Here is an 18,777-nt window from a genome sequence, read left to right as displayed (position 1 = left end):
TGGAGCTGTAGAGGATGAAACAAACTTGCATCCATGGTTTCATATGTGTAGAATTAGCTACACGCCGTGAGAGACATGAATGTGAAGTATACCTGAATAGAGTGAGCAGTATATGAAACATTGTAAAACAGCGCACGCTTATATACGTGTGTCGCAGTGCTTGCACAGAGGTCCCTGTACCACCCTTCAGAAACTGCGTTGAGAGTTGCTGTTGGATCTAGGCCTGAACGAACTGAAGGACATTTGGATCTGCCTGCTCTGCATGCTGGTTGGATTTAGATGCTCCTAGTTTGCTGTTCGAAGCTTCAGCTTTCTGTTGTGTAGTGGTTCGCGGCTGCCACTACAGGTAGGGCTGTACTAGCGGCGCCGACGCGGCATAGGTTGCGCCGACGTAGGGTCGGCCTTCCTAATTGCGCGTGTACATCCACACCGATTCGCAGGTTTCTCATCATGGTTAACTCATAGTTGCGGAGTGGGTAGGAGATGTTGTTGGGATTAGCATTTAATTGCAGCTAGTGTCACACCCGTCCTGGTAGCAGTAGGTGAGGAAGACGAACTCAGTAACATGGACACACTCCTGTGAGGTTCAATAAGGTTCAAAGACCAGCAAGATCCATAAGGGGGAAAAATTGTTTCATCCTCACTGGAGACTTAATTGGCATATGCTCTGTAGTTCATCAGGAGTAAGGAACAGATCCTGGCATTTCAGGTCTACAGCACGAGACAGCAGCGTTGCCATTTGCAACTTTGAAAGGGCTGAAAAGGAGAGAGGAAAGTTGTACCCACCTCTGCCTTGTATTCCCACAGGCGCCATTATCTCCGTCAAAGGGGCTTTCAACTCGACCGTCTGTATGAGGTCCGCCACAGAGTATCTCCGGTCAGAAAACCGTAAACGGGAATTGTAGAGTACCTGCGATCTGTTGCCGCCATCTTCTTGGGCAGCTGCAAGGAGGAGGTCTGCTACCGCCGCCAGGCGGCCATTGGCAGGGCCTTCGAGGACTCCATAAAGAAACCTAAGCGCATGCAGGAGGCTCAGCCACTGAGAAGGGTTCTGAAGTGGTTGCCACCGGCAATCTGTAGTGTCGCAACATCTGTGAGAGTTCACTCACAAAATCACGAGGTGAGAATTCGGGTTTCCAGTGAGAGTTCACTATCTGGGAGACACATGGGAGTTCTTTTACTGTATTTGTCTGTTCATGCAAGAATAAATGCAATAAAGTTCTGGTTAAAAGATGCCTGCTTGCCCTCCGTCTGAAATGAGGAATCCTGTCAGGACGTCGCCTCCTGCTTCATATCCATCTACAGCCGTCATCCCTGCGTTACTTTTGTCCTGGAGCAGATGCCCGGCCTTCTGCTTTTCCCACTGCTCAACGTATTTTGCCTCGTAGGCCACTTTGCTCCCCAGCGGGGCTGCGAGAAACAAACGATTAATTCCTTGCTGCGGAATTGGGATGGAAATGCAGATACTGGACGACACTGCTTCGCCCTCCTGAGACATATTCACCCTCAACACCAACAACTCCAAAGAGAAAATTGGGACTTCTGCCACGGATGCGCAGGCTTTTTTATCCGTACAGAGTGCGTTTATGGATGTGCGCGCCACAGCAGGAAGTTCTCCCCGTCTCTAATGCTGGCGTGAGTTCCCTTTGGGTTATTAATTTTCCACAAAAGCTGTACACTTCGCAGTGCAGATCCACCGTTGCTGCCGGTGTAAACGGTATCTGGGCCGTCATGGGACTAAATATACTGGCTGCAGCTAATTCACCCCCTTGCCTGGTTGATCGTGGCTCGATCAGGTGACGTAGAGTAGCTGAAGTGTTGAAATAAGGGCTCTGCCAGCTTGATTTCTATGGAGATTTGAGTGCCGCTACTCATGAAGTCGGGGCCAGTGGTTCTGTATAGTTGCACAGTTTCACTGCCTTCTTCTTTTCGAGCCACATAACCGGCAACAGGCAGAACATCAGTGCAGAAAGATAGATGTGTTGCCCGGCAACTCGCTAGAGCGCAAAGGCAGAATGACGCTACTCCGTGAGGTGGCCGGCACGAGGCGGGCTCTGGCCCTGCCAGGAAGGCGTTTGTAATGTTTGTTGTTGCTTGGTTTGAAGGAGTTTCTGGATTGATCCCCGAATAGCGCTGCGCCTTCGTTGTTACCCGCTGCCCTTTTGCTGGAGTCCCCGTGGAAGTTTTAGGTTGTTTCAGCAGGGGCCGCCCTATTGCCTTGCTTTTGCATTGTCCAGCAGTAACGTCCGGATACAAGCTGGACTGGTCAATTCCTGGTGCATCCCAGGTGTTCAGAAGCTCTATTTCTACGCGGTGCTCTTCAATAAAGTCTTTTAGTTCGTTCTGGTCCTCCACCGAAGGCCCCCAGAAACACAGGAATCCGGCATCCCAATGGACTCTGTTTGTGTCCAGGTATTTTATTGGCCTTCTGGGTTCGGTCTCTAGGACCCTCCGGAACACTTTGGCCCGAGCAAAATATTCAGACGTTCCATCGACACCGTATTTTGTTTCGCTGGAACACTCTCCCCTTACCTTAATCTCGGAAGATGCTCCTTTAATTTCTGATACCGGTGCAGCTGAAGAAGCAAGTGGAGCAGCGGCAGTAGCTGTGCCAGCACTTGCTGTGGCTGCAGCTGGCAACGCAGGGTTTTCGGTGGTGTCCTCTGACGCATCACAGGGTTGGGGCTTCTGGAGGCACTGGGAGGTCAACGGGAGGTAGCGCACATCTTTAATGAGGAACCAAACTGGATTTAAAAGATGCCGCAGCTCACAAGAAAGCAACGATGTGACTGCTTTTACTCCAATGCGCAGCGAAACAACCCCTACAACACAGCTATCACAAGAAGAGACACTGACGCAGTGACAGGTTCTGTGCCGCAATTACTATTGCCACTCTTCTTGAATGGAGAGTCAAGCCTTGAAGCTTGACGGCGTCGTTTTGGGGTTGTTTTACCTGGAGTCGTCGCGAGTGTTTCTTGAACTCTCTGTGGTGGCTGCATGCTTTCACCGTCTCTCAAGAGTAACAGTGCACCAACTGGCATCTCAGCTGTTCTTGAATCGCCCGGTGGAATGGTTGATCGAGGAGGACCTGCCTTCTTTGGTCCTTTGTCTCTTCCATCAGGCTTCGCAGAAGCTTTGTTCTGAGCGTCTTTCCTCTGGGGTCCGTCTTGACTCGAGTCTTGAGTCCTTACAACTGTAAACGTAATCGTTTCATTAGTAAACTGTTCGCAAAAAGTGGCGGGTAGACTGAAAGGTGTGAGGTTAAGAGCGAATTTAACTGCTGCCAGTTGACAGCACTCCTCTGAAGAATTTACCTCCCCCTCCCCCGTCACTTCACAAGGTTGGGAGCAACAACCTGGGCCCTTGCCCCCGTTCTCCTCATCAGAGGACCACGAAGAGAAAACGCCCGTTTCATGGATCTTCCCTAGAAACGTGCAGTATGCCTGTAGAGACCCTAGAGCTGCCTTCTCAGCAGTAACAAAGAACTCCACGGCAAGGCCCGCTGCCTCGTTGTACGGAGCTTCCTTGGCCTCCGCTGAGAGGCGAGGCAAAGACGCTTCAGCAATTGCTGTCTGAGTAGAACCCCCTTGTTGAGTCATCTCTGGTATAGGATCTGCGCTGAGCACGAGCATGCAATGACTGCCTACCAATACGCGGACAAAAATTCGCTCCGTTCCTAACACGCGCGAAGGCTCAAAACAACCACCGTGAGTTTCCTACCAGCTTTGCTCTATGACTAAAACTCAAGCTGCAGCCCTCGTACAATCCGCTTCCTATGCTGGAAGGCATATCAAAGTTCGTAAAATGCTACAGGGCTGTTGGCTGTGTGCGTGTTACGCACCAGAGGTGCAAGGATGGCTGTCCCACCAAGCCCTGGGCGCTGACGTCATTCAAGCTCGCATAAATTGCAAATTCCATTGAAAGTCTTCGATGGGATATTCGTCTACGTTTTAAAGCAAATGGGAAGCAGCACACCCTCTAAAAAACTTGAGGACGAGGAATGTGGCTCGTCCTCTGGACCGTCTTCCCGTTCTCACCATTCATAAGTGTATTTAAAGGACTATATGTGAACTTGAAGCATATTTAAAACAATAGTACTTGTGCTGGTAGAAGTCCACTGAGTAAACCTATAATAGAGGGGCTGCTCCTTGGAACAGGCATGCAGAGCCGGACCACTGCTGGCCCCACCACGCAGGCGCTTCTCAGTTGTGTGCAGCCAGAACCTTCTCGACCCGCTTCAGCTTCGTTTTGCTTCTGGAGATTCAACATTAAGCAAAGTCGTTTCATTGAACAACGCTGTTAGACTAACCTGTAACTGCGTAGTGGTGAGGACTTTGCAGCCCTGTCCCCCTGCGGTTCAACTGGCATCGATGTGCTTGACCCCACACTCGAGAGTCGCAGGAGCTATTTGCATTTTGTCTGGCTTGTGAGGCTATTTTATGTTTGAATCAAGCAGATGGACTATTACGTTCGAGAAGAAAGGGCTCCTGAGTGTAGCCTGTTCGACGTACCCCTAATCGGTGGGTGCTATTAGCAACTGTGTGTCTACGGTCTCGTGGGAGGCCTACAGGTATTTTCCCCACATATAGCTTGTCCCCTTTCTCTACTCCTCTTTCCTTTCTGTGAAGCTGCAGGGGCTGTGTCGGACGCCTTCTGCTGCCAAGGTCCAAAGCGGGACTTCGCAACGGAAGTGGAATTTCGGCTAGCCAACGCTGCGAAGATGTACCCTGCTGGTTATACTGATCCTTCACGCTATGCATATAGAGCTCCCGTGCAATACGGGACTCTTCCTCCCGCCTACTGGGAGTACAGGCCACCCATGACCGTGAACTACCCGCATGAAGCGATGACCGAACCTTTGGGCTATTATTCAAGTCCTGTGCAGCCCTCTCCCCACCCACAGAGGTGGGCGTATTACGAACCTAGGAATTGCAAAAGGCCGAGGCCAGTAGTGCCTCATGCTGACATGGCTTTCCCTGGGCCTTTCAGTGGTACCTGGCAAAGTACACTTGGTGGGGTTCCCCAGCCCCCTATGCAGGCAACAACTGCAGTTCCTTCGCAGTTGGGAATGCCCGTAGAGACATGGGGGCAGCCTCAACTTTCTCCTCGTATTGACGCAGTTGCCCCCAGTGTGTGGCAAACAGTCGAGGTGGTGGGCGTACTACCATTTTCTGGGCAAGAAAAGAATCCTGGGCAGAGTCAAGAAAAGGAGACAGTTACGGGGGCCTCCAATGCGAGCCAAAACGAGCCAAATAACGAATCTCCCGGAGCGGTGAAAGAGGTCAAGGTGGCACAGCGAGCCCCCGCCGCCAAGAGGAAACCAGCAGGTGCCAAGAAGGGCCAGCGAGGCCACGCACAACCCCAGCAGCCAGAAGGAGACGAGGCAGTTCGCGATGACATGGCCCCTGAATTAACGAAAGGATCCGCCTTGGACAAGTACGCATCGGCAAATTCCATTGGCTCCGAACAGCCAGCAGACGAAACAGAGCCCACCGGGCAAGCAGAGAGAGCAAGGGAGCCCCCTGTTCAGGATGAACAACGGGAAGATGCGGTTGCAAACGAAAAGGGAGCTTCATACAAGCTGCAACCCACAGTGGTACAAAATCAGCAGCATAAGGTAGAGGCCTTTTCCATTTGCGACCAGGCAAATGTTCAGCAGAAAGGTGGCGAAGCATCGCTCGAAGGAGCCTTTGCAGCTAAGGAGAAGCAATGCAAGCTTAACAGTGGCATTCAAAGTCAATTTGGAGTGGCAAATGCAAAGGGAGAGAAACCAGAAGCCATTGCGTTTTTTTCTGTAGGGGTGTCTGCCCCTTCAGTTGGCAGTAGCCTGGGACCAATGAGTCCTCTGTCTCAGAAATCGCCAGGTAAGAAACGAGAAAATACAATCCTGACTGGGGTAGAGCAGCTCAGACTCATGTTATCTGCTATTCGTTGGAAATTGACGGGACATGTGCATGCGTCGCGTTTGTAGGATATTTCGGCGACAGCCTTGTTGGGCGGGCAGATGCGTCGGCGGGAGCTACAAGCAGCTGGCCAATTGGGTATGTTCCTCCACCGGACGACAAGTACAAGGAGTTGGTGGTGGGCGGCCAGGTGTATCTGGAAGGAGGGACCTTTTACCTGAGCGAAACTGGAGCTTATCTTCTGGGGCTGAGGGGCTGAATGTGGGCATCACTTCTGAGAGGGATATACAAAAGGAAAGGGGAGAATGTGGTGTGAAAAACTGCGCCTGAAAAGGGGCAAGCAGGCATATACTTATTCGTTTAGTTTCTTCCCCACGAACATTTAGGGGGTTAGTTGGTTTTTACCTTTTGGCAGTTAAATGTTTTACGCAGAGGATGGTACATTTCGGATGATCCGATGCAGTATGTTTTATGTGGTGCAATGTGTGTTTGTTGAATTGATGGGGACCTCGAGAGGGTATATTCGAGGTACGCTAGTTGAGGTGCAACTCTGGGAGCTTCATGACGACTAATTGGTTTCAGCAAATGTCAAGGAGGCTCCTTCATCGATCCCCAGAGGATAATTTGCTGGGAAGATTTGCTGGTGTGTCGCTGAAGATGGGGACTGGCAAAATTGGCGGACTAAGTACCCATTTCGGTGCACACGCCTAGTCTCTTGAGAATGAAGCGATGCCGTTGTTTTCACTTTTGGTATTGTGCGTCGGCAGCACATGCTGTGTAGTATTGTAGATTTTCCGTAGCGCCATCCGGGCATCACAAAAGAGTCAATGCTTTGCACGAACGAACCCGACAGCCAGGTTGTCCCTGTCGAAAACAGTGTAGTACCCCCGTAAGAGGACCTGAAATGTAGATGTCACAGTCGAATTGCATGCATATGTTTTACTTGTTATTCTCACTTGTCCAAAAGTCCATCCTTTCAAACCCTTAGGACAAACGATTTGCATTCAACCGGTAGTTGGTCGCCAGAACACCGAAGCTTACGTCTTCTGCTTCTGACTCATCCGCTGCTATCCCCAGCATGCACTCATGTACACCATCGTCGTTGACGAACTCCAGCACGTAGTCGTCTGGACTAAGTTGTAGTTCAACAATAGTCGGCACTCCGTCTGGCGGTCCTCAAGGGTTTGGCCAGGGGGGGTGTTGAGCGGGGGGATGAAGAACGAAAGACCTAGTGTCTCACTAGTGGGCACTCCTTGGAAATGGAAATTCTGTGGAAGCAGAAACGTTCTTGAAAGTCGTATGCGTATGCCAAAAGTGGAATCAATGGCAATCTACCAGATCTGGAAGCGTGATCTTGTCGTCGCAAGTAGACACGCGCAAGTCCGACAGGTAGTGGTCCATCACTCTCTGTTCCGTCGGAGTTGCTTCCAGTAATACAAATGGGAGCTGGCTTTCGGAATCAGCACAACATACTGTGGGGGCGTATATTAAGTATGTTCCTGTGTCCACTATTGAAGCGCCCCCGGCTGATTATTGGGCATTTATTTTTTTTCAAAGCTAAGCTGCACTGAAGGATCCTACTGCCGTCTCCAACTCTTGGGCGCCCCAAGGCATTCATAGTTCTTGTGGAGTAGGAGGCCAGGCGCCCACGTTTCGCAACGCTTAAGACCTGAACTATAGCAACCCGAGAGTTTTGCGCAAGGTTGTCTACCTAAACTTGTACACCAACGAAGAGGATATAGCATGATAGACCACCTGTCCAGTAGCTGTTGGATGGATCCACTGCTACCCAGCTGTCCGTACGGAATATATGGAGGCTGAAGTCATGAACATTGAGTGCGAAGTCCTTGCCTGAACTCCTCAGCTGGGTTTTCCTTCTTTGACAGGTCCGCGCCTCCAAATGTTAGTGCCCCGCCTGATCGGGCCAGTTGAGCATACGGGAGAAAGCGAGAGGAAGGTGGAACGTCGAGTTACCGTCGGCAGTGAGGTAGTACGCAAACTGGTTCTACGAGAATACGCTGGGTGCCTGTGCACTAGAGGAGAGGAGGAAATTGGCCTACTGCGAGGTTCCTTTTCTTCAGTGCTCCGGTGGTAGCTATGTGGTCAATACTGCCCAAATGTACTTTGGTGTTCAAGGTTGTTTCACAAGCGTGAGTAGCACTCACAAGGGTAGAACTCCACGCTGGTCTATCTCATGGTTTTTGAATCCCAGGCCAACAATTCCATCCTACGAGCGCCTTCACTCAGTTTGGCTATTGCACCCCCGAAACTTGTTACTACCGTACCCATTCTAGGTCCTGGAGGAGTGGTATGTCGATGTGTGTCTGTTGAGGATCGCAAAGGGTACAAGCACACGTGAGTACGTATGTGTGCAGCCAGTTTAGAGCAAGAGAGACGTACCGCGAAGCCAATGTTCGTGTGGGGGACGGAAATGCCATTCCCCAAGTGGACCATTTCAAAAGCTGCGTAAATCGGCTGCATTTGCATTCCATTGCAAGTAATTGATCAGCATTTGCCTCACCATCGTAGCCTTGGAGGGATCCGCTAAGATACTGCACATCCATATGGCTCACGCTGCCATCTCTGTTCAAGCGAATTTCAAACGTTGAGCTTCTCCTGTATTTCCGGTGTCCTCGGCACTGAGAGGATGTGCTACGCAGGCAGGCATACAGGTCAACCATTTCTACAGATAAGCCATTTCCAAGCAAGATTAAAATACGTGAAGTGTGTATGGATGCTATACAGGTTCTGCTTGATGGAGCAAAAGGCTCATCTGGTTCCTACCAGGTCTCGTCAGGAACCCAAAATTCGCATGAGCCGGTGTCAAAGAGAACACGGAATGTCGAGACTGGATCCACTCCGACTCCAATATCCGCAAAATATGTTGCTTAGTTCGCGATTAAGCCATCACTTCTTCAAAGCACACCTTTTCTGGGAATATCGTGATAATGGTACCTAATTTTTTCGAGGCAAGGACCTGGTCGTGCAGGCGGATGTTCGCAAGGCGCGTAACCCTGCTCTGGCCCAACTGCAATAGGCTAAAGTGCCGCCCGTCACGGAAAGCGCGCTTCTGTTGGATGGCCCAAACGTGGTTCCTCTCCAAGTAGGCATCAATTTTATCCAGCCTCACAGAAAACCCACTGTGCTCCACGGGAGCTGCCGATGCAAAAATTATTACCTGGCACAGCGCAACAGCAAGAAACTGCGGGGGCGTCATCATATATTTGTGCATATATAAAATATGCACTACTGGCTATGCGGGATAAACCTTTGTCGGATCAGGACTCGGCTGGCAGGGTTGAAAACGTTGAAAATGGAGCGTCCAGTGATCCCAAGCGTCAAGACACTGCAGATCGTCGACTTAAAAGCCATTTTACGGCAATGGTGCAGCATTTACGGTGATTCCAATTTATTTCGCGTTTTTATACTTTTCTCGTGCTCCTTGAGCTGTACGTGAACGTAGATACGTAGATACGCCAGCATTCACCGAACGCGAAAATGGAACGTCTGGTCTAGCCATAGAAATGAAGTTCTGAATTTCGGAAGCACTGCAAATCTACTCCTAACTTCTTCTTCCCAGCATACTCACAGTAATGGAAGTGGGTACCGTAGATCAGGTAGTCTTGCCGGGGGGAGGGGGCAAAATTCACCTTTTGGAGGACCCTCAAAGCAATCTTCTGGCTGATATGGGAGTAAAACAACACTGTTGAATACTAACTGGTGCAAAAGGCATACATTATATAGGGTTGTTAAGACACTGCTAGGGCTGGGACCGCGCTGCTGTCCAGGAGATCCTGCTTACATCCTAAGCGTGACGAGTCAGGGCTTCGATGGTGACAGGACCAGCTGGAGTGGTCTTCCACGCTGTGCTTAACTGTTTTTCCGTCTACATTTGTAATGTCAAGTATTAGTTTGCGTGTTCGGTGCGTCCTTGTATTTTTGCGGTTTTCCCAGCATGCCCATACTCTGCAGTGGGCGCATACTACCACAAGCAGCAGCTGCAGCAGCGTGGCATCTTCCAGTATTTCTATGGTTTGAGATTGGTAGCTCTCAGACAGCAGTATGCATGTGCAGGGATACCCCACCTCTCTGAAGCGCAGAACGTGAATGCCCACACTTCCCTCTATTCCGCTGCAGCCCAACAGTCCCATGCAGTGCCTACCTTCGCGGATTGCCGCAGACGGAATGAACCATGGCTTTGCAGTCTCGGTATGGGCTGGAGGGGTACCTCCTCGAGCTAAGGGCATCAACAGCGTGGTGGTGACAACCAGGCAACGGGCGTGTACGAACAACACTGATGAGCTTCCAGCAAAGGATGTACATGTTGTGTTTTCTGGGAGCCACGTCTTCAAAGAGTCCCGCAGGTCATCAGCAGCGCAGCCACTGAATGAACCAGCTGATTGCATCCACTCACGCCAAACTCTGGTGGTGTGCGGCGATGCTGGCTCGTGCTCCGTGGAAAGTGGTGATCTCTGGGAGAACCTCTTCTCCACTTTAGTCGAGCTAGAGGACGAGGAGGGAATACTAATCTCTTCTGAGGAAGAGGAGTCATCGGAGGGACAGTCAACGCCGTACCAATTGCTAACAGACGATCGCCCGCCCGCTGCTGCTAGGGTTTTTTCACACAGCGTTGCCGCTGGCCTGGTGGACAAAGTCTCAGATGCAGATGCGTCTGACCTTCTGAAAGCTCTGGGACCCCGTCGAGCAGCTTATGCAAGGCGAGTAAGCGCGGCGCTGTCTACCAGATGCCGGTGGCGGTGTCCGTCTGACCGCCAGAGCTGCGGCAAATGTCAAGCTCCCTGCAACTGCATGCTGGCGACAGGCATCACCTCTCCTTCTTCCGCTTTTTCTCTTGCTTTTTACTCGGAAGCTTTTGGGCTTTTGTTTTTCTGTAGAGACAAACTGGGCCTTGCCTCTTTGCTAGCGGTGGCCCCGAGCAACACCGGCGCAGATGCCAGGCGCCCCAGCTTTATCGTAGCGACGTCTGCAGCGAACATGAGAAGCTATGACCCTCCGAGCAGCCGTGGAGAGGGAGGCAAAGAGCGGGCCATTGAGGTTCCAATAGACGGGGTGTGGCTACTGGATTTATGGGGACTAGCGGCCGCACAGGCGTCAATTGCTGTTGCGTTCAACTATTCTGAATTAACGGAAAGTGCCGAACATTGCGGTGCTTCTCTTGTCAACATGCCCAGTGTCTACTGCGTCTCCTGGGAGCAGCCGAGCATCATCCGGACGACCCACATGTGGTGCCTATGTGCCATTTGCGAGGAAGCCAGAGAACAGTTTTGGAAGCGAATGAACTGTCAGTGCAGCGTCCAGCTTGACGCGCATGAGTGCATTTTACCCCCAGAGATGGACAAGCTTTGGGGAAAACTACACGGGCGCAAGGAGGAATTCGCTGTTGCGCCTTCGGTACTTTCTGCGTTAGGATATATAAGTTGCTGTGGCGTTCAACAGGAGGGGGGTCCGTCCCACCTATCTTCGGCAGCCGTCTTGAAGAGTCTGTTTCGAGAACTTTGGGGCGCAGTCGCGAGGGCCATTCCGGAGGCATTGCAAATGATCAATAACACCTGTGTGCCCTCTGTGAGTTGCACTGCTCCTGCTACGGTTTTTGTAGGGCTTTTATTTTCGGGGGGAGTTGACTCGACATTACTGGCTGGAATGGTACTGCGGGTCGTCGCATCTGCCATGGTGAGTGCAACGACACGGGGACGGAGGTATACGGCACGTGGAATGGTCGGAGTTTATCGGAGTGATGCGCTTGTAAGGGGGTAGAGATAATATGCCGCTATGTTTCAGGCCAAGGCATGCACTGATGCGTCAAACGAAGGAACACATCACACTGCGAGCCCGCACCACGTGGTCGTTGTAGAGCTTGTGTCCGTCGGTTTTTCGGCAGAGGCGCCGGACAGGCTGACCGCATTGCGGAGCTTCCAGGACCTGCTCAGGCTGTTGCACTCCCTAGGTGAACGCTACAAGTCGCAGAGCTGCAGATATGGCGCAAGACTTCCTCCACCAAGCAACAGTTTAGTGCAAATCGGCAGCTGGGCCCTTGAACTAAGGCTAGTGGCAGTTGACGTGGCGAGCAGTGACAGTGCAAGCTGCCGCAGTCAGCTACTGGAGGCCATTTATCCAAAGCGAAGCCACATGGACTTCAATATTGCTGCCCCTCTATATTTCTCTTCAAGGTAACGGCAAGGCCCATTCGTCGAAAACGCACTAGACTTGTTCATCTTCTTGCAGCACCTACACATGCACACGAGTTCTGATTCACTCAGTGTAGCACTTCCAAACCATTCTGATGCCTTGAACGCAGTGGACCGCAGTATGTCATGTGGCTGTTGTAGGGGAATTGGGTATTTGGTGTCTCCGAACTTCGACAAGAGCGACGAATGGCAGAAGCTTCTCCAAGAGGGTTCTCTGTGGAACGAGCTCCTAATCCGTCCTCTTTTTCGCCGACCGCCCAGACACTGCCAGCCGGAAAAGAGCATGCAACGCGCAGGCACCGAAGATTCTGCAGCGCAACAGCAAGCCGCAGATCTAGGGAAGAAACCGGCTGTTTCTGCACATAACAGTAGACAGGACAATGGGGCGAAAAGTGCATGTCGGGTTTGTCGCCGACAGGCGAAGAGTGGCTGTGCTCATGGCACATGCAAACTATGTTGCACAAAGTTGCAAGCTGCTGCAGTGCAGCGAGCATCTCCTTCGCTTTCACATACCCAGGCCTGTGATACAATACACGTGGGGGGGCAGGGTAAACTCAGAATTTCTGACCTGGGCATTGCCGCGCATCCATCGTGCCCGGTACACCGGAAGCCCCGGCTGCTGTACTTGAAGGAAGGTATAGGCGAAGATGGTGGATCAGATGCTTGTGGCGCAGGGCATTCGCGCAAATTCGATGTTGTGTCTCCATTTAAGTCCCTTTCTGTTCTTCCTTGTGGAGTGTCTCTGGCCACCAACGAAGCTAGACGACCCTTCATGGCAATGGCGCTGGATGACCTCCACAAATGGTGCACTTTAGATGAACGCCGTTGGAGCTGTGTTGACAGAGTGACAGGCAAGTTGCACTTTTTAACACAGCAGGACCAGATCTTGTAGTAGACACAGCTGCTGCCTATGGACTGCAGCCAGCCGGTGCCATAGAGGCAACCGGCCCGGTGATATTTTGTGTCATTCGATGGGAATCAGGCACGTATACTGTGCAGAGCACAGTGTTTCTAATTGGAAGCGGCGCGGATGAAATATTTGGTGGCTACGGTCGTCATCGAACAGCGAACTTGACTAAAGGCTGCGAGGCACTTCGGGACGAGCAAATACTGTGAGCGTCACATTTGAAAGTGCAGTAAGGTTACGCAACAGTTGCGCTTTGATCATTCTATGCTACTGAGGTACTGTTGGGTGGTAATGCTTCTAGCGACGCTCCATCTTTGTGGGAGTGTATGCAGGGATCTACGACGTCTCTGGTTCCGCAACATGGGCAGGGACTGCCGCGCACTTTCAGCGTTTGGACGATGGGCACGTGTGCCATTCCTCGATGAGCGTCTCCTGAACTTTGTTTGTCGTTCTGTACCTTTCGAACATATCGTTCAGCCATCAGTAGACGTGCGTGAAGCAGCGGAAGAGGCGATGCAACGCCTGCTTATGGAAGCCAGAGAGCCGACGCCTGTCGACAGCGAGGACGAGTTAAATTGCCCATCGGCGAGTTGGAAACGCACCGACATTTTGGAATTGGGAGAAGAATCAACAATGAATCCAACTGTTACCTCTGCAGCTGGAGGACAGAATAACGACACAAAACTCAAGCTAGGAGAGGGTAGCAGTGGCTTGTGTCTAGGTAACAAGTGGCTCGTCCGGCTATGCGCAGCCTTTTGTGGACTGTATTTTAGCGCCGCAGCCAAGAAGCGAGCCATGCAGTTTGGTTCACGATCTGCTAAAGTTTCAAATAGCGAATACTTCCCTAGCAATCGCAAAGCCCGAGGAGATGCCACTTTAGGAAGCTCTGACGAAACTCCTCATATCTGAAAGCCACGGTGAGGGTTCATCACTGCCAACTGCACCTTTCAAGGCTGACTGGTTGCATCTTTTCAGAAAATCCTGTGTGTCAGTTGCTTTTTGTAGTAATTCATCATCTGTACCTTACAGATGGCATGGCGTCTTGCATATGCACGCGCCGCACACTGTATCACCATAGATTCAACAGTGCACTTAAACACAGTTCCGCGTAGTTGCAAGCAGTATGCAAGCAGTATGAGGAACTATGCAGTGACAAGAACACATGCAGTGTTTAAGTGCGAAGAAACGGGAGCACGCAGAGGGACACAAATATTATATCAGTTACGTTTCAACAATACCATCCCCAGGAATAGCAAATATGCGCAGTTTCCCTTCAACGAGTCAAGTTGCCGACTTCCTAGACTGCCTCCTACAGTATACTGGCGAGATACGGAATCCTCAACCCGGGAAGTACCTTTGGCATCTTTGGCCTTTTTGACAGCACATCTAGCAAGTAATCTGCAATCCATTTGCCGTACGTCGAGGTTGTTCTCCTGTGTCTGCCAGCTTCATAGTTGCCTACAGGTATACACCACTGCATCGGACTCATGTAATAGCTACGGCTTGCAGGTTCTGTAGGTAATCCGTGGCCGATTGGCTCCCGTATGCGAAGTATGTGTGTACGAACCTCACGAAAAGTCCCGTCGAGTGTCCACCACTAGTGCGGACACATCTAAACATTTCTGGCGGTCTACACATCACTGCGTATGCCATTTGAGTGTGTATCTTTACGGCAAGTGGGTCCGTTAGCTATGTGATCAGGGGGCAATCATCAACTGCCAGTGAACTGCAACCTCTTGGTGTTATGCCAATAGTTTTGCCAGGCGTGTGAACTCCGTTCGCCGGGCAAACAGGAGCACTGCATTTGCCTTCAATGAAGGTGCGTTGTTGCACAGTGTCCAGGAATGAGAGCTCTAGGTGGAGGCGCGAATCATTAATGAAGAAACCTGTTAAACCAATGGTACTTCAGTTCACTTGGCCACAATGGACCACGCTAAGTTTCCAGATTCATGAAGAAACTCTTGAACCGTCCCTCCTCCTTCCCCAAAACTGTTTTCGTCTGCAGTAAGCCTCAACTACCCGTTCTGCACCTTCTTATCGATTAGGACTCTTAATAGCTCAGGGATAATCTCTGTGCACCTTTCAAGCGAATATTCGCGTGTTCTATCACAGCATGTGCTTCTTCTCTATGGCGCGAAATTTCCTCCAAGAGCAGAGGGCAAACAACACAACGAGCAGAAGAGCTGCTAGAGCAAGAAGAAACACGCTGGCATGCTTCACTGCGATATCTTTCTCTAGCTGGCTTGACAAATCGGTCAATCGTGACAGGATTGGCGATTCGCCTTCGTGTGGGATGCCTGAATGCACAGAAGTATTAGTGTACTATTAAAGTATTAATGTAAAGGCAAATAGACCCTCATGTGTGTCTTGAGTGAAGACATATGCCGTTGAATATAGTGGTTTTGGTGGGATGGGCCGCCCATTGCAAGCGTGACACTGCTGCTCAGTTTATGGAAGCATAGAAAACCCACTTGATTTGATCTCCACTTGTTTGTGGATGTTGTGCAGTGCAGATGTGTGCTGTTGGGAGTGACGTTTAAAAAGATCCTTAAAACCAGTCAACTCCGACTTCAGCGACTTAACGGCTTCTGGCCCCTCGTCCACCCACAGCTTTCTTAGGTCTTGCCTCAAATCGTTTACTTCGGCACTCAGCGTGCTTATTTGGCTTCCGATTGACGTCAGCATTTGCATTACCGTTGGGTCTCTGAAGCAAGTGCAAAATGCATCGTTACAAAAAAGCATTCAGAGGAAACTGATCCCACCTTCAACGGTGGGCGAGCCTTTCAGGACATGGGAAAGGGCCTGGGTGCAGAGCATACGGATGGGTGTGGCTTGCGGCCAAGTAGGTGCCTGCATGCGGATGTCCTGGATAAACCCCATATTGTTCAGCATGCGCTGCGTGAGCATGAGCGTCAGTTGCTGCCTGGCTTCCATCTGTCGGGTGGATTGCCTGTGGCGAGCCGGGGTTATTGTGCTGAGGAGGAAGGGGATCTAGGCTCCACATTTTCACAAAGTGTAGTACAACCTGGTCTCCTGCAGGGTGATGCCCAGGTTGGGTTTGGACTGAACCTGGCTTATTGTGACCTGTAAAACCGATGAAGCCATGGGCATGCAAATGAACATGCTCCAGCGAACATGCAGTCACCCACGCCGAGGAAACAGACTCGCGGATTTGAGCTACTACACCTTGGTTCCCAACTACGACACGGAAAAGGACCGGCTGAAGAACAGAAAATCACAAAAACGTTGGGAAGTCGCAACCGAGCCTGAGCTTCCCTCACTGTGCGCAATCAACCCCGTTGACCCTCGAACCAAATTAAATTTAAATGCATTCTGTGACACTAAGAAACAGCAAAGCCCTGGGAATATCTAACGTACTGTGGGCTTATTCCTATATTGGTAGAAGAAGGCAGAAGAAGCGGGGATTTCTTTGGAAAAGTCCCTGCTGTCGTCCGTGTTGTGAACACATGAAATTGACGGGTTGATGCTTCCTGTTTGATCGACTGCTTTAAAGATGACGCCAAAACCCTTGGGATTACTTTTGTACCCTACAAGGCTCCAGCTAGCCTGTTCCTCCGGTGTTCTCGGGTAAACGCTTGCGTACGGTTCGTACACATACCAGAACGCAAAACCGTCCGGCTGGCCGTCGCTACTGGCCACACCTCCAGGAGAGCCGTGAACTAGTGGATCCCTGCCGAACACTCCGAACCCAAACTGCACCTCAAAATGGACCGCAGGGACAGCAGTTCGCTGCCAAAATTGACCGGTTCTGTTGGCATCTGGTGGCATTAAGACAATATGGTCTTCCGACGGAACAGTGGACATGGCAACGTCCCAGTAGCCTGAATGTAATCATTGTAAAAAAATCTTGAATACGCACATTAAAATTTATGCGGACACGACAAGAGCAAGCAGATAGACAATCGCTTATATCACTAGCATTACCCGCACACTCAGGCAAGCTTTGCGTCTCAGTAGTACACTCACCAAGGTTTTCCTGCGTTAGAGGGGGCTTCCAGGAATGGGTAATCAACTCAGTTGTGCCACTAGACTGTTCCCAGAGGTCATATGTGTTGGGGATTGCGCCCATGGTAACGCTGTCATGGGTGTGAGGTGAGGGTGAGTGGTCGTGTGCCCCGTAACTGTGTGAACTGTGCACAGGTTGGGGAGGCGGAGCGGGAGAATGGTCATGCGGAGGGTGGTGATAGCCATAAGTTGCAGTGTCGGCGGGAGGAACTGGGGAGCCTTGTGCTAAGCCTGGTTGCGCGCTGTGGTGGCCAGGAACATCCTGCCCTCTTGTGTTCAGAGGCAACAAAGCTGCTGCCGCTGCGTAGGCACAGAATGCCCTTTGGAAGTATCTCGACATTTCGGATGAAAATGCAGAAACTTTGGCACGGTGGTGCTCAGAACAGTGTGGGAGCCACAAGGGCTCAGACCAACCTTCCTGAGCTTACAAGCCTCACTTCCCACTTTATTGTTGCTTGTTTATGAGTCGTTTCCTACGGAGAGTAGGGTTTCGTATTATCCAGGTAGTAGATGGGAACGCGGTGTCCTGCACCACTGGTGCGAGGATTCAGCAGTGCCTTGAGTTCAGCTGAGACACCTGCGGGATACTTCGGAAGAAGGTACACCGTGACTAGAAAAGACCTAATAGGACCCTCAATAAACTACCATCGGTAATTTCAAGGCACAAGCTCTCTGGCGTTGGGTCACTGCTCGAAATAAACAAACCTGCAGTAACCTGAGAAAAACAGCGAACAGAGTGGGGGAGTAAGTAGCCTTCTTCCACTCTCAGAAATCAAAACCTTATTTTTAATATGATGCGACTATTCAAGTTGTTCTGTGTTGGGCCCGTCCATCCCAACACACTCCGCCGCCAGGCACGTCTCAGGTCTGCTAGGAGCGCGACTCCCCGGCAGCTACCTAGCTGAGTTGCGGGCTCCTATAGAGAAACCTGAGCCTATAGAAGCACGCATGAAGCCTGAAATGCCTTTATAAAAATTATATGCATTAGGAATTGTGCTCTAAATTGCAAGCTTTCTCGATACTCAAGATATATCCACTCACATGAGCGTACGTGCTTGGAGCAATGGGGTTTTGAAGCGTTCCTTGCACCACAGCGAGTTGATTCGGGCTTCTGAAGGCAGCGATGAGCCCTTTTGCTAATAATGTACCATACGAGCACTACGTAATGATGGAACAACCATTTTAAACATCACCCAGCCCGTGTGAACTCAGCTTTCACTCCATGGAAAGCGTTGCATAGTTTCCTCGGCTGGGCTGAGATGAATTTAAATTTGAAGTTAACAAAGTCTTAGTTGCTGTAGAAGTGGTTCATGCGTACTTGATGGCTAAAATGCCTGCAGAATTCGTTCATCTGATGCCACTCGTGACTTGACTCCGTACTGCTTGTCAGGAGAGTTCTTGATCCTACTCGAGGACCATCGTGAGCTGCAGTGGAGCCATTAGCGGAGGGGGGGAATCACGAGATTCATTTGGCATCCACCTATGTTTTCAGTTGTCCTTGCTCCAGCGCCATGGATGCAAAGGTCTGGGGGTGGTGATGAGAGGGCGCACACTGAGCAACAACTCCAGCTAGGAACACTCGTTTTCGATCATACAAAAGCTCCCTTTTCGTGCATCAACTAGCTCTGCAAAGAATTACTAATCACTTACCTAGCTTTCAGTAGCCGGCTCGCACGCAGTGCACTGCAAGGAAACGTGAATTCGGGTCAAAGTTGATAGGGTCAGTGCTTAGGGA

The 18,777-nt window shown here is 50.8% G+C and overlaps 5 protein-coding genes across 5 annotated transcripts; 3 read left to right on the top strand and 2 right to left on the bottom strand.

Annotated features, from left to right (window-relative positions):
- Nucleotides 1-1,761: 1,761 nt before the first annotated feature.
- EMWEY_00003880 (hypothetical protein, conserved) lies at nucleotides 1,762-3,632 on the bottom strand (the record flags this gene model as incomplete). The annotated part of the gene is made up of 2 exons (XM_013477841.1): nucleotides 1,762-2,822; nucleotides 2,954-3,632. The coding sequence occupies 2 exons, from the start codon at nucleotides 3,630-3,632 to the stop codon at nucleotides 1,762-1,764; spliced, it is 1,740 nt and encodes a 579-aa protein (XP_013333295.1).
- Nucleotides 3,633-4,456: 824 nt separating this feature from the next.
- EMWEY_00003870 (hypothetical protein, conserved) lies at nucleotides 4,457-6,162 on the top strand (the record flags this gene model as incomplete). Its single annotated transcript, XM_013477840.1, has 3 exons — nucleotides 4,457-4,520; nucleotides 4,665-5,864; nucleotides 5,972-6,162. The coding sequence occupies 3 exons, from the start codon at nucleotides 4,457-4,459 to the stop codon at nucleotides 6,160-6,162; spliced, it is 1,455 nt and encodes a 484-aa protein (XP_013333294.1).
- A 3,848-nt stretch (nucleotides 6,163-10,010) lies between these two features.
- EMWEY_00003860 (hypothetical protein, conserved) lies at nucleotides 10,011-13,001 on the top strand (the record flags this gene model as incomplete). Its single annotated transcript, XM_013477839.1, has 4 exons — nucleotides 10,011-11,315; nucleotides 11,521-11,588; nucleotides 11,803-11,868; nucleotides 12,251-13,001. The coding sequence occupies 4 exons, from the start codon at nucleotides 10,011-10,013 to the stop codon at nucleotides 12,999-13,001; spliced, it is 2,190 nt and encodes a 729-aa protein (XP_013333293.1).
- Nucleotides 13,002-13,376: 375 nt separating this feature from the next.
- On the top strand, nucleotides 13,377-13,925 carry EMWEY_00003850 (hypothetical protein; the record flags this gene model as incomplete). Its single annotated transcript, XM_013477838.1, has 1 exon — nucleotides 13,377-13,925. One exon carries the CDS (start codon nucleotides 13,377-13,379, stop codon nucleotides 13,923-13,925), a length of 549 nt encoding a protein of 182 aa, XP_013333292.1.
- Nucleotides 13,926-15,122: 1,197 nt separating this feature from the next.
- On the bottom strand, nucleotides 15,123-17,382 carry EMWEY_00003840 (lectin-domain protein, putative; the record flags this gene model as incomplete). The annotated part of the gene is made up of 5 exons (XM_013477837.1): nucleotides 15,123-15,313; nucleotides 15,488-15,720; nucleotides 15,836-16,236; nucleotides 16,395-16,858; nucleotides 17,004-17,382. The coding sequence occupies 5 exons, from the start codon at nucleotides 17,380-17,382 to the stop codon at nucleotides 15,123-15,125; spliced, it is 1,668 nt and encodes a 555-aa protein (XP_013333291.1).
- Between the last annotated feature and the right edge of the window lie 1,395 nt (nucleotides 17,383-18,777).

This window comes from Eimeria maxima, genomic scaffold (assembly GCF_000499605.1).
Source record: "Eimeria maxima Weybridge genomic scaffold, Emw_scaff20, whole genome shotgun sequence".
NCBI lineage: Eukaryota > Apicomplexa > Conoidasida > Eucoccidiorida > Eimeriidae > Eimeria > Eimeria maxima.
This window is presented reverse-complemented; position numbering and strand designations above follow the sequence as displayed.